The sequence below is a fragment of the Lycium barbarum genome, chromosome 12, assembly GCF_019175385.1.
Source record: "Lycium barbarum isolate Lr01 chromosome 12, ASM1917538v2, whole genome shotgun sequence".
NCBI lineage: Eukaryota > Viridiplantae > Streptophyta > Magnoliopsida > Solanales > Solanaceae > Lycium > Lycium barbarum.
Window position 1 is genome coordinate 102154775 of NC_083348.1, and position 13040 is coordinate 102167814.

General features: G+C 32.8%; 1 protein-coding gene across 1 annotated transcript; it reads right to left on the minus strand.

The window, feature by feature from the left end:
- Nucleotides 1-7445: 7445 nt before the first annotated feature.
- LOC132623611 (transcription factor MYB16-like) lies at nucleotides 7446-9945 on the minus strand. Its single transcript, XM_060338387.1, has 3 exons — nucleotides 9644-9945; nucleotides 9431-9560; nucleotides 7446-8677 (listed from the first exon to the last, which is right to left on the minus strand). Exons 1-3 carry the CDS (start codon nucleotides 9774-9776, stop codon nucleotides 7693-7695), a joined length of 1248 nt encoding a protein of 415 aa, XP_060194370.1. The 5' UTR covers nucleotides 9777-9945; the 3' UTR covers nucleotides 7446-7692.
- Between the last annotated feature and the right edge of the window lie 3095 nt (nucleotides 9946-13040).

Consider the following 13040-nt stretch of genomic DNA (forward strand, 5'->3'; position numbering starts at 1 on the left):
CAAACTTTTTATCTATATCTTGACCAATAATGTTTCGTTTACTTCCATTTCTTTTTCTAGGAGATGAACGGGTACGTTTTTTACTATTTTTATTGTCGATAGTTCCTCTCACTCTTAAAGTGACGATAACTATACAATCTTTGAAACACGCTCCAGAATAAAAATATACTTACTTGTACTCTGTATTACTTCAAATTATATATATTTAAACTTATTATAGTTAACTATTAATTAAATAATGCGGGAAATATGTAATATTTAACAATGACGAATTGACTGAAGTTTATATAGAGAATACATATCATGCATATATTAATTTAGTATCACTTGTTTAAAACACTCAGTTTTTTTGTAGCTGAAGTTATATTTCGGAGATGTTCGGTTCCCTCTATTTTGTTCCAATTGAGTAACTGTATATTGTAAACTCAAACGAAATATGGTTATGTATTACCATGTTATAAAATTAAATGAAAAAGGCATGTGACAACAAGCTAAAGATATAGGTATTGCTTACAGTATAATTTAATGCAAGTCCATATATAAGAAGGGCGGGCCAGGAAGAGATGAATTAACGACACCCATGTGATCATTTATTACAGAGGAAATTAAATGCTGTTTGTACAATCAAATGTAACATCGCTAATAAATTCAGTGTTGGACTCTTGCCCAAGACTTCCCCCAATGTCTACTCTCCAAACAGCCTGGCTCTTCTAATTATCCCAATTATTACCCAAATATTTTGGGGTAATTCATTGATATCCTTTTTCTAATTAATGAAAAAAATTAAGATATATTGTTCTACATCTTTCATTAGTGTACTCAATCTTTTCTGCGAGAGATTGAAGCGCTACTATGCTGTTTCGATAAATATTTATCCAAATGCATATCACTTAAGAATGGATAATTAAGTGATTAACCGTAAATGCATATATGAAACTCTTGATTCGCATAATTAATTTTGTGTAAAGTCGGATACCGGTACATTTTTAACATTCTTTCCAATGCTAGGTTACTGAAGACCTGTATTAGTAACAATTAATACTTTGGATGGTCATATACATAAATATTTAGTATTACATATAGTTAATTTTAGATAGTCAACACATTTTGCTAGATATCTTTTTATGGTTGGAAGTTATGAATATGAAGTATTAATAGCAAAGTTCTTGTTTTATTTATTGTTCATAGGCCATTATTGTGATTACTTAGCTTATCGATCCAAAATATTAGTCATTAAGTGAGATATTTAAGAAAAGAGATAAATATTAAGTTTTACAAATTTTATGATTAATGCGGAGGGAGGAAAGGCCCCTTCGGCAGAAAATTACACTATATATATATGGTTAAAATTATTTTTTATGTATATATAAATCAGACGTTGAATCCTCTTTGGCTTCTTCATGTGTTTACTTTTTCATATTTTGAACCCCTTAGTGAAAATACTGGCTCCGCCAATGCACGAGGTGTTCGTAGGATGCTTGGTAAGAGTTACCATATAATTGATTGAATACATTATACATAAAGCCAAAGGTAGGCAGGAAACAAATTAACTAAGAAGATATAAATACATTTATTGATGATATATAATAAATGCATGTGATTTGAGGCAATTCTTAATAGGTAAAGGCGATACATAGATGAAGATGGAGACTCATCATGTCCTTCCTACATTCGTGTAGTTATATTCCACCACAGATCATGTACTGCCAGTCTTCGAATTTAATTAATTTTGTACGCTGCTGCTTCTCTTCCAACCTTCCAATGTATTCAAAGCCTTCTGCTATACTCCATTATATTAACTGTAAGATATATATTCATAATTTAAAATATATATAGTTTACATTGTCAGAGACAGATCCAATATCCAAGATTTAAACTTTAAACTTTATGAATTTGAATTTTGAAGTCTGCTGTATTCCGTCTAATTTATTGGGTTTGAAATTTGTTATTTGCACTTATTTAATGGATTTTTTTAAATATATATCCAAGGTAAAGAAAAAGTTACCGAGTTCGGATGAACCCATACTCTTTCACTAAATCCGCCCCTAACCTTGTTAAGAAAATAGATTGTATAACACGTTTACTAAGGCTGATCCAAAGATTTGCCTACGGGTTCACAAGAACCCAGTAATTTTGCTCACACACTGTATATGTACTAAAAATTTATCAAATTTGATTGTTAGTTAATATTGTAAATTATTTTGTTACTATAGGAACTCATGAACATGAAATCTTGAATTTGCCTCTGCGTGTGTACATTGTTAATTGAGATGTTGCAGTTTTTTTCTACAAGTATTTTGAAAATAGAATAATTTATTTATTATGATATTGTATTGCAATAAAGTTTGCCATTAATAAAAGATCAAAATTAGAGAATTTTTAGTTGTAGTAATAGAATAAAATTTATAAAAGAGTTATATTATTTAACTTAATAAAGTGCCTTCTAATAAAACAAACAGGCTTGAAAGGGAGAAAAATAAAATTAACACACTTTTAATCAGTATCATCGGCGTTGGAGCTAGAGTGTTGGCTACGCATTCGATCGAGTTCAGTAGTTTTGGTTCAAAACCTATATTTGTCTTAAAAATTCATTAAATGTGTATATATTATTAATTTAAAACTTAATAACTTTTAAAAAATAATTAAATTCCAAAACCCACAAACGTCAAATTCTGATTTCGCTTCAGAACACCAATTTTTAGAAAGTGTTTTGAACACAAAAACAAAAAATTGTTGGTTGTGAAACGTGGCAAACATATGGTGAATTTGTTGGGTTATGCTCAAGTTAATACGACGTCTCCATTATAACAACAAATAGTGAAAGTTTTACACTTGGAAGGAGTCTCTTGAATTATGAGAAATATGACAAATCAAAGAGAAGGTAATGTAATTAACCATACATACATCTTTAGCGTCATGTCTGTTGGTTTACCTCATACTAATGTTTCTCATATCTCCACGTTACGTTTATTAGAATAAGAAAAGCTAAATAACCTGTAGCTAAGTTTTATAAGAGTATATAATAGTTTGCATTTTCTATGAGTATAATTAAGTTCTTTGCACTAATGATATTTATTGCTTAATGATTAATAATTACCTTGAAAAACATTATTGATGATCTAGTGAACTTGATAATTTATATAACTTGCTATCACAGGGTAGAAGGCTAGTGGGGGCCGCGAGGTTTTCTTTCTCGTATTAGGAGTATTTTTATCCCTCTTCTATGTGTTGGGTCTTGTCTATCTTTGCTGTTTTGTCATGATTTCGTTGCTCTTGCTATTTCTCATTTTCGCATTGTTTTGATTTGCTTGTCTGTATCCAACTCTTTTCCCTTGTTTTCTTTTGAGTCGAGGGTCTTTCGAAAACAGCCTCACTACCTTCCAAAGTGGGGGTAAGGTCTGCGTACCACAGACCCCACATTGTGAGATTCAGCTGGGTATGATGTTGTTGTTGTTGCCATCACAAATTACCTTTATTGATAGTATAAAAAATATTTGCACTATTCGTGCATATAACCTAAAATGCTTAAAAGGTTAAGATAGAGAAATAATTGAACTAGAGGAAAGGAGTTGTTGAAGGTCACTTGTAGTCTTATATAAGATCATACATCTCAGATATTGCTACCTAAATTAAGAAATAGAACTAAAACACGTTAAACATGATTTTTGGTAATATAATTGGACAAGGGACACCACTACATGTCACAATTATTTAATGGGAAAAGGGTAAAATATACCCCTCTAGTTTAGTTTATTGGCTAATGTTGTCATCTGTTAGTCAAAATAGTCAAATAGACCCCTTCCGTTGCAAGTTGGGGCCAAATATACCCAAGTTTCAAAAATATCCCTCATTTCTAACATATTTTCACATAAACAAGTCTAGTCATTGGAATTGGGTGACATGGACGCCACATGACATTTAACTTATTCTATGTGGTGCCTACGTAGCATTTATTTTAAAAACAATCTAGAAAATTGATTTTTCTAAAAAAAAATCTGTTAAAAATGGATTTTATCAAAAATTTGATTTTTTTTTATTTTATAAAACCCGATGCTTAAAAAAATATTATGGAAAATTGGATTTTTTTATTAAAAAATCTGGAAAATGATTTTTTTAAATCAGTTTTTCAGATTTTTAAAAATTAATCAAGATTTTTTTTTTTAAAAAAGGACACTTTTATTAAAAAAAAAAAAATACTTTACAGTTTTCCAGATTTATAAAATAAACATTTTCCCGATTTTTTAACTAAAATATCCAATTTTTGAGAATATATTTTAAAAAAATGGGTTTTATTAAAACAAAAAAGTTTTAGATTTCAATAAAATCCATTTTTTCTCAGATTTGTTTTTAAAAAATCAATTTTCTAAATTGTTTTTTAAAAAATTGCCACATAGGCACAACATAGAATAAGTTGAATGCCATGTGGCATCAATGTCACCCAATTCCAATGACTAGACTTGTTTATGTGGAAATATGCTAGAAATGAGAGGTATTTTTGAAACTTTGCTAACGGTAGGGTATATTTGGCCCAACCTGTACCGAGAGCGGTATATTTGACTACTTTGGCTAACGGAGGCCAAAGTTAGTCAATAAACTAAAGTAGAGGGGTATATTTAACCCTTTTCTCTTATTTAATTCACTCCTTTCATACCTGGTTGCTGTCTATATTTTATAAGCTTTATGTGGCTCAGACACTTTTTCTTTTATTTTTAATAAAAATCTATAGATATAGAATGGTAATTTCTTTCTTAAAAAAAAAAGTGGTAATTTCCAATGGAAATGTCTACTAATTAGATGTATTAAATACTCTTGATTGTTGTCTTATTATGTAGTTACTCCTCTATTTCATAATAAGAAGTGTTTTTAGTTTGGACACACCCTTTAAGAAAACTAGTCACCCTAAAAAGTAAGAAGTATTTTAAACTTATCCTTAATCAAATGTCTTGAAAAAGAAATAGTTCTTTAATGGTTTTTTGTGAACACCACTTATTTTAAAACAAAATGAAAATGTAAAAACACCAAACAGAGGGAGTATTTCGTTTTCAAACATCAATTGCGTTGATAAGCAACTCAATTAGTGGTACTATTAATTCAACTCGAAAGAGACGGAGGGCCATTTTAATAGACAAAGAATCAAGGTCTTGTAGCATTAATATAGGAGTATATGTTTTTTTGTAAGATTTCTGCAGTTGATCGGCTGATCCAAAATCCAATCGGATCTTGTAGATTTTGAGGAGAACCAGACAAAGTGCAAGATATCCTGTCTTCCACGTCACCTGGTTTCATTGTCTATGTTTTTTTTTTTTTAATAATCTAATAATGCTAGTATTTCGTGAAAAAACATTTTCTATAAGTCAACATACTAATCAAAAGGGACCATACCATATCAAGATTGACAAATATTAAAGGTTCGTGTCTCGACTTGGCTCACATTGTTATATTGGTCACAGACTTGCTGGGGCAAAATTAAAGTGACCTTTACATAATGGTCCTAACAATCAATCTAGTTTATATGATGCTATCCATGACTAGGGTATCACCCTAATTTATCACAAACCTTTCTAATACTGAAATATATTCCCTGGAATTTCCCTTATTCTACAAAAAGATGGGATCTGAGGGTAGCAAAAACAACATCAACTTTTCCATCGTCATGTTTGTCTGCCTTGCTTTTACGGTTGATTTCAATTCGAGTTAACTTTGAAAGTGAAAGTAATAATTTTCAACTATTAGTGGAGAAAAAGAAAAGAAAAAAAAACACCTATATATATATATATATATATATGTATAGTTTGATCATAATATGTACAACTTTAAATGTGACCATGACATACTTTTGATTTGTCCATTTTGACATTAATATGTACGTATAACTTTAATGACATTATTTGTGCTTAGATTAGATAAGTACGACGAGTTAAATAAAGTAGTGCGTATTAATTGATCTTTGAAATGTTCAACCCAAATTAAAGAGGCATAAACATATGTAGCCGAATATTTAGGTGGTATCTTTATCAATGACCAATATGATGAGTTACTCAAAAGAGGATTTGAATGTACTCTAGATCCATACTAGCTGGCTTTTCGATTTAGTACAAATGTACAATAATGAAGATAAAATTAGACATTAGTCTTACAAGATAATATAAGTGTTAATTAGCATGACAGCGGTGTTTTGAGATAGTGTGTTGCCTTTTACATAAACTGATGCTAAAAAAAGTCTTTCTACATCCCAATTCCTAGCTTATAGGTGCATAAAATAGCACTCCAATTAATTGCTAACAAACGCAAATTAAAACTTTATGGTGACATTTAGACTGCTGATTGCTTGATTATTAGTGCAAGTTAAGGTGACAATTAGACTGCAAAGAATTAAATTAAAGTCTTTATCACATCAGAATCTCTAACTTATAGGTGCATAAGATTATAGCTATAAAACACATATGGAAACTTTAACTTTAACGTGACTTTTAGGCTGCTGATAGTAAGATATTATACAGTTTAAGATGGCATCTAGATTGGCAAGAATTAAAAGAAGCCGTATAGGTGCATGCTATAACTTTTGTTTTTTTTCTAAATCTTAACTACTCTTATGAGGGTTAATTAGAGAAATTTTGGAATTGCTATAAGGACATTAAATCTTTTAAGCGAAAACTTAGATACTTAAAAAAGTTGGGCAAATAAATATTATTTGGGAAAGAGAACCCAAAAGACAGAAAAAGGAAAAAACCAAAATAAAAAGAAAACAACACCATTTATTTACTCAATCATTCATGAAGTTTGAGGTCACCTAGAGCCTGTTTGGATGGGCTTATGACTTAGAAGCATAAGTCATAAGCTAAGAATCATATCTTTTGACTTATTTTTATTATTTTAACTTAAAATTACTTTTTTATCTTACTCAAACACTACAACAGTGTTGGAAGACTATTTTAATTTAAAAGCAAATAACATAAATTAATCCAAACAGGCTCCTACTTTTGATTTTCATGGATGGGATGAGAGGGGGAAAAACCCATTCACGAAGGCACAACTTGTAACAACCAATTATATCCTCGCCATAAGTCGAGATTGAGTAAGAATTTTTAGAACCACAATTAGCTTTTGTTTGCTGGGTTTTGATATATTATTTATATATGTTAATTAATATTTTTAGCACAAATATAAAGTTTAAGTAAAGTTAATGGTACTGTAGAACCCAAAGCAACAATGGTGACTCTGCTCCGCTCACAAATAATCTTTTGTCAATTCATTAGAAGTCACAACCCAATAGCTATAATGCTGGTTCTGCCCCTGCACACAAGTAATCTTTTGCTAATTCATCAGAGCGTACTAAGGCAGAAATGTGTGCGGTTTTTTTGTTTTTGTTTTTTGGTTCTTCTTTTGACCAAATAAAAAGAATTAAAGTACTCCTATTTTCAACGAGTCATAAGAGAGTTGAAAAGTGGAAAGAGAAAATGGATCAGTTGGGTGTTGAATTGATTGAGCCAGCACACTTAATTAGCTATGAAGATAAGACAGTGAACATGAGATCAAAGAAAAGGAATAGTCTCCCTAAAATCTACACATTGTGTTTTTTCTACTCACCTGTAAATTTCACACCACATTAGTCATTTGCTGTAACACACACATGAACATTAAGGAATTATTAGCTCAAATCCACTATTTAAAAAAAAAAAAAAAAAAAACTAACTAGAACATAGCCGAATCTGAGGGGGAGGAATTATTCACTAAGTTAAAAATACTATTCCAATAATTCTTGTTATCTTCACAGTGCTCACTAGCATTTCCACTGCCACCACCTTCCCCACCGTTATCGGATTCCGTGCCACCGCCTTCGGATAAATCCCCGTCGCCCGAATTGCTAAGCAATAGATCAGTAAATGTTTCCACAAAATTTCCAGGGGAAATTTGCTCTGTGTTTGACCTTAGTGACTCTGCTGTCCATGTATTGTCCATTGGCAGAGTCATATCTTGTAGTCCTGATGTAAATGAAATTGAATTTTCATTAATCCCATCTTTATTATATTCAGGTAAATGTCCAGTTGATGAGTTACCAAATCCCTTCCAATCTTCTTCACTTTCTTCATTATTCATTATTGGACCTTCACTTGACCCTGATGAATTGCCAACAAATTCATACAAAACTGTAGAATTTCCTCCAATCCCTGACGTGGCAATATGTTGCGCATTTTCAAAATAGCCTAGTGTAGAAGTAGGTGATTCCAAATCCCTAGCGAGTCCAGCGACTGAAATATTAGCACTAGCACTCGAGACAGGAACTTCATTCATTGGTTTGGTCCAAACACCGTTCCAGGCTTTCAGCACGTCGAGACATCGCGGGGGGCCCACAACGGGTTTGCTGAGTGGACTAGAAGGTGAAGGGGCAGTAAATTCTTGAGAAGTGATTGAATTTTGGAAACTATTGGACCGGAGTTTTGATTGTCTAGCGAGTCTTGCTTCAGCTTCGAGGCGGGCACTTTCCCATTGTGCCATGTGGCTAAGATTAGCAGCATTTTTGGACTGACCGTCATTGGACAAGAGGGCATCGTTCTTGGGCTTGTGGGTCACCGGGTCAATGCCCATTTTCACTAGCCGTTTCTTAAGATGCGTGTTCCAATAATTCTTGATCTCGTTATCTGTTCGTTTGGGTAAATGAGTGGCTATGGCCGACCACCTGATAACAAGACAACAAAAGAATATGTTTAGTGTAAGACAGGCTTACAACAACCAAACAAAAAAACTTTGATTTTATCCATGGAATACATACAATAAAAATAATGTGAAAGGAAATAATAGAAAATTCAACTGATAAGTTGATTTTTAGCTATTTGAGACAAAAGGACAATATCATTGTCCGAGAGAAGAGAGTGCAACAAGACCCCTCACTTTCACTGAAATTGTTGAAGATAAATTCAAGGTCAGGTGTATTGGAAAAATAAAAGTGCAATGGTATTTGTGCAGATGAGATTTATAAAAATGTCAAATTTTAGACGTAAATGAGTGTCAGCTAGTGAAGAAAATCATGCTAGGCAAAAGCAAGTTAGTTCAGATTTGTCCATTTTTGTGTCCACTATTTTAAGCCATCCGTTGAGCCTGTTAAAATTCTGATGCATATGGTTTTGTAATTATTAGAAAAAAAGGTACAATAATAAGCATAAGCATTTATTGATGATTTCATGGTCTAATCTTCCATGATCACTTATCTACTAAACCAATAATAAAAAAAAATCCTATTAAGGCAAAGAAGAAGAAGAAGCAAAGGCAAATTCAAGATCTAACTTCGGTGGGTTCAAAATGAATTTGTTATCAGATTATGTATACATTTGAATTCAGTTGAACCGACGAAATGCACCCTAAATTAGTCTCTGAGCAGAAGAAGAATGAATTGAAGATTAATTAATGAAAAATGAGAAGAAAATTGAAGTACCTATTCCCTAAGAGAGCATGAAGTTGAATGATGGTTTGTTCTTCTTGTAAAGTGAATTTCCCTCTCTTGATATCAGGCCTTAGGTAATTAGTCCACCTGAGCCTGCAACTCTTTCCACATCTTTGAAGGCCTACAAAAATAATTAACTGAAATTAAATTTCCGTACTAAAGAATTTTTACACTATCAATGCTGAAGATGGCGAGCAAACACACCAGCTTTGGCAGGTAATGCGCGCCAGCTACCATGGCCATGCTCTTCGATATATGCTAAGAGTTTTTGATCTTCTTCAGGTGTCCAAGGTCCTTTTTTCAGCCCAATTTTATCACAGCATGGAGATCGACCCATTGAAGAAATGGAGAAGAAATAATGAACAAGATGGAGAGTAATTTGTAGCACTTGTGGTACTTTATATTATATGTAAAATGATGGTGCTTCAACTAATGGAGATAAATGGACCTTGGACAGTAATAATAGTTGATAGTATTACTAGCACTGAAATAATGTAATAAATGAGAGGAAACGAAGATAAAGAGGAGTAAATAAGGAGAGATATGGCAAAGAAAGAAAGGTCAGCGACAGGGACGGGATAAAGATATTAATTTCATCACAGCACATCATATAGTATGAAATCATGTGCAATCTCCAAGTACTACCCAATAGGACTCTCTTTTTTCCGGTTTTTCACACTCGTTGTTCAGTATCCGTTTTGTACTTTAACTAATTCATATTCGTGTCAAAAAAATTTACTTTGAGAGATATTCGTGTCAAAAATTTTTATTCTGAGAGTAAAACGCTCCCTATCAAAGATGATTCTTTTTTCAAAGTTCAAACACTAGACATCTGATTAAAAATCATGAAAAAATGCTTATCATTTTGTCACAACATTTGGTGGGCCCAATCAATTCAGATTTGCATTGAAAAATCTTATTTTGGATAAAAAAAACTCCCTAGCTATTAAAGGTGATTTCATTTCAAAGTTCAAACTCAAACGAAGGAAAGAATGCTTATCATGCATCCTGTAGTAACATTATATTTGGTGGTCCCTTTAGGATTTCCTTTGCCTTTCCCCTTATCTAACTTCCCCTTTTAAAGTTTAATACATTACCCTTTTTTTGCAATTTTTTAAACTTGCCAATGATTTCTTAGTTGGCTTTATTTTATCCAATTTCTAAAAACCTTTTTTCTCTCTTTAATTTAATGTAGTCTTTCGCTTAAAGTTAACTGTTAGGATCTTTTTTCATTTTCATATGGTTGGCACTTGCATGAACATTGACAAAAACGCACAAGAAGAACCTCAGAGTCTCAACAACGTGCTAAATGGGTAATGGTCATTTATACAGTAGGGTCTTGCTGAATGTTAGCCTAACAAACAACATTAGCTACTGTTAGTCAATGATACTCTCCTACTACTATATACTTCTAGTTACATTATTTGGTTGAACATATCATTATAAATATTAAAAAATCACACATCGCAATTTAAATTTAATTAACTAAAAAAATATGGGGTTCTTAAACCTTGTGAAAGTATATAAAATATCAATACTTAAATGAGAGAAGAAAAACTGGTACTAGCGAACGTTGTTAAATATTTCGACACACATTAAATATAAATTTGTCATATAGTTTAGAATATAGGTAGTTATTTTAACAAGCAAATAAAAATTTTCTTCGAAAACCCTTAAAAATCATACGTGAATATGACAATATTGTGTCATGTAACCAGTAACTAAGATAAAGATTGGAGAATGAGAATGTAATTGAAATACTTTAAACTATTTCAAGTACTCCTTCTAGTCATTTTTTTTTTTTTTGATGTTTTCACAAACTGAATTAGTGTCAGATTATTTGACGTTTTAAGAAAAATAAGAAGTCATTTATTTTTTCTTAAATCTTTCAACTTGTGAAATATTAAGTAAAGCGCTAAAGGAACAGATAAATATGTTTATGAATTTGATGTTTTCACAAACTGAATGTGTGTCAGATTATTTGACGTTTTAAGAAAAATTAAGAAGTCATTTATTTTTTATTAAATCTTCCCTTATTATTCAACTTGTGAAATAGTATTAAGTAAAGCGCTAAAGGAACAGATAAATTATTTACCCCAAATTTGGATAATCAATTAAATTTATGAGTGAGGTATAAGATATGTGGTTGAACTTTAATCTATTCTTGATTGAGAGAAAATGGTTTAAGATGAGCTATGAGTAATCTGAATAGTGATTGATGGCTTGTAATAATGCGCATATTAAATAATATATGGTATTGCCTTATTGAACAAATCTAAGAAGAACACAATAAATCCGGACCAAAATCAGATAATAAGTAGGAAAGTTTTGTAGATTTTGCTATTACAAAATGTTCTAGATCTGAGAAGCCAACCCCTAAAAGTAGGGTAATGACCCCTATTTATAGTTTTGCCTCATGGGCTTCATACAACATAAGGCCCTAAAGAATAAAGAAAACCCTAAAATGGATAAGGTTGGTCGTACGGTCTGACACCCGTACGATTGGCAGTACAATGTGGCAGAACGGTATTGACGCGTGACAATTGTGTAACGGATCAACCGGACCAACGGCCACGATCAAACGGATCAACGGCCACGATCAACTCGTCTATGGAGAAACCGGACCAAATGATGTTTTTCCCTCTCTTCGATTCAAGCACTTCTCCGGTCCCAAAAGAATCTTCATGCTCGTACTTGTTTCTTTCTTCCCTCGGTCACCGGTCTCACCGGTCTAGCATATATCCGATTTTTACCGTATACAGATAGTCCCCACACTTTCCGAATCGTAGTTTTATCGGAGTAACGAGAAGTGGATGAATAAAAAACCGGTGGTTCCGCATGCTCGTTCTTATCTTTTCATTTTGGCGGGAACAGTTGCGTCACGTCCCGTCTGTCATCAGCCACGTGTCTCATCCCGGGCGGTCAGCTCTGACAACCGCCGTAACGCACGTCGTTTCAAGTCACTTCTCATTAATTATGGGACACGTGGCTCTCCCCGGTTGGCTGGGATCTGTAACCGCCTCGATCCCATGCCTATATAACATCCTTTACCTCTTCATTTTAACATTTTTACCTCTTCAAACTCACTTATTCTCTGTTTTCAGTTCTTCACTTATTCACGATTTCACTTCTTCACTTATCATCTTTCAACTCACATTTCTTGTTGATTCGCTGCTTATACTACGTAAAAAGGAACGATTCTGCCAACTTCTCCACTAGTCGTTCTTGTAAGTGTGTTGCTGCTTCTTCCTCTCGTTCTCTACCATTTTTGAATTCTTTGACTGTTCCCTTACTCCACTTTTTAACTTCTTTTTCGAATTCACCCAATCTCCCTTTTCCATATTTTCAAATGTCTGCCAACACCGAAACCACTTCCCATGATGTTCCATCGGTTTCTTCTCAAGGAACCGAGCCAACTTCTCAACCCAAGGGGAAGGTCACCTTCGAACCCACTGCTTTGGACATTGTACCGTCCAAACCTAACTACAACAAAGACTTCGAGGTCAAGAAACCTTCTCTAGTTTCCGATAGAGGGTTTGATGTAAGGAGATATCCCTCGTCCATTACTGAGGACAAACTCGATTTGGTCCGGGCCGATTGC

What these genes read in the sequence shown, in the direction of transcription:
- LOC132623611 (XM_060338387.1), bottom strand. Translation starts at nt 9,776, where the DNA reads ATGGGTCGATCTCCATGCTGTGATAAAATTGGGCTGAAAAAAGGACCT. An exon ending in CGCATTACCTGCCAAAGCTG is followed by an intron (nt 9,561 to 9,643) that starts GTGTGTTTGCTC and finishes TTATTTTTGTAG; the next exon opens with GCCTTCAAAGATGTGGAAAG. An exon ending in CATGCTCTCTTAGGGAATAG is followed by an intron (nt 8,678 to 9,430) that starts GTACTTCAATTT and finishes TCTTGTTATCAG; the next exon opens with GTGGTCGGCCATAGCCACTC.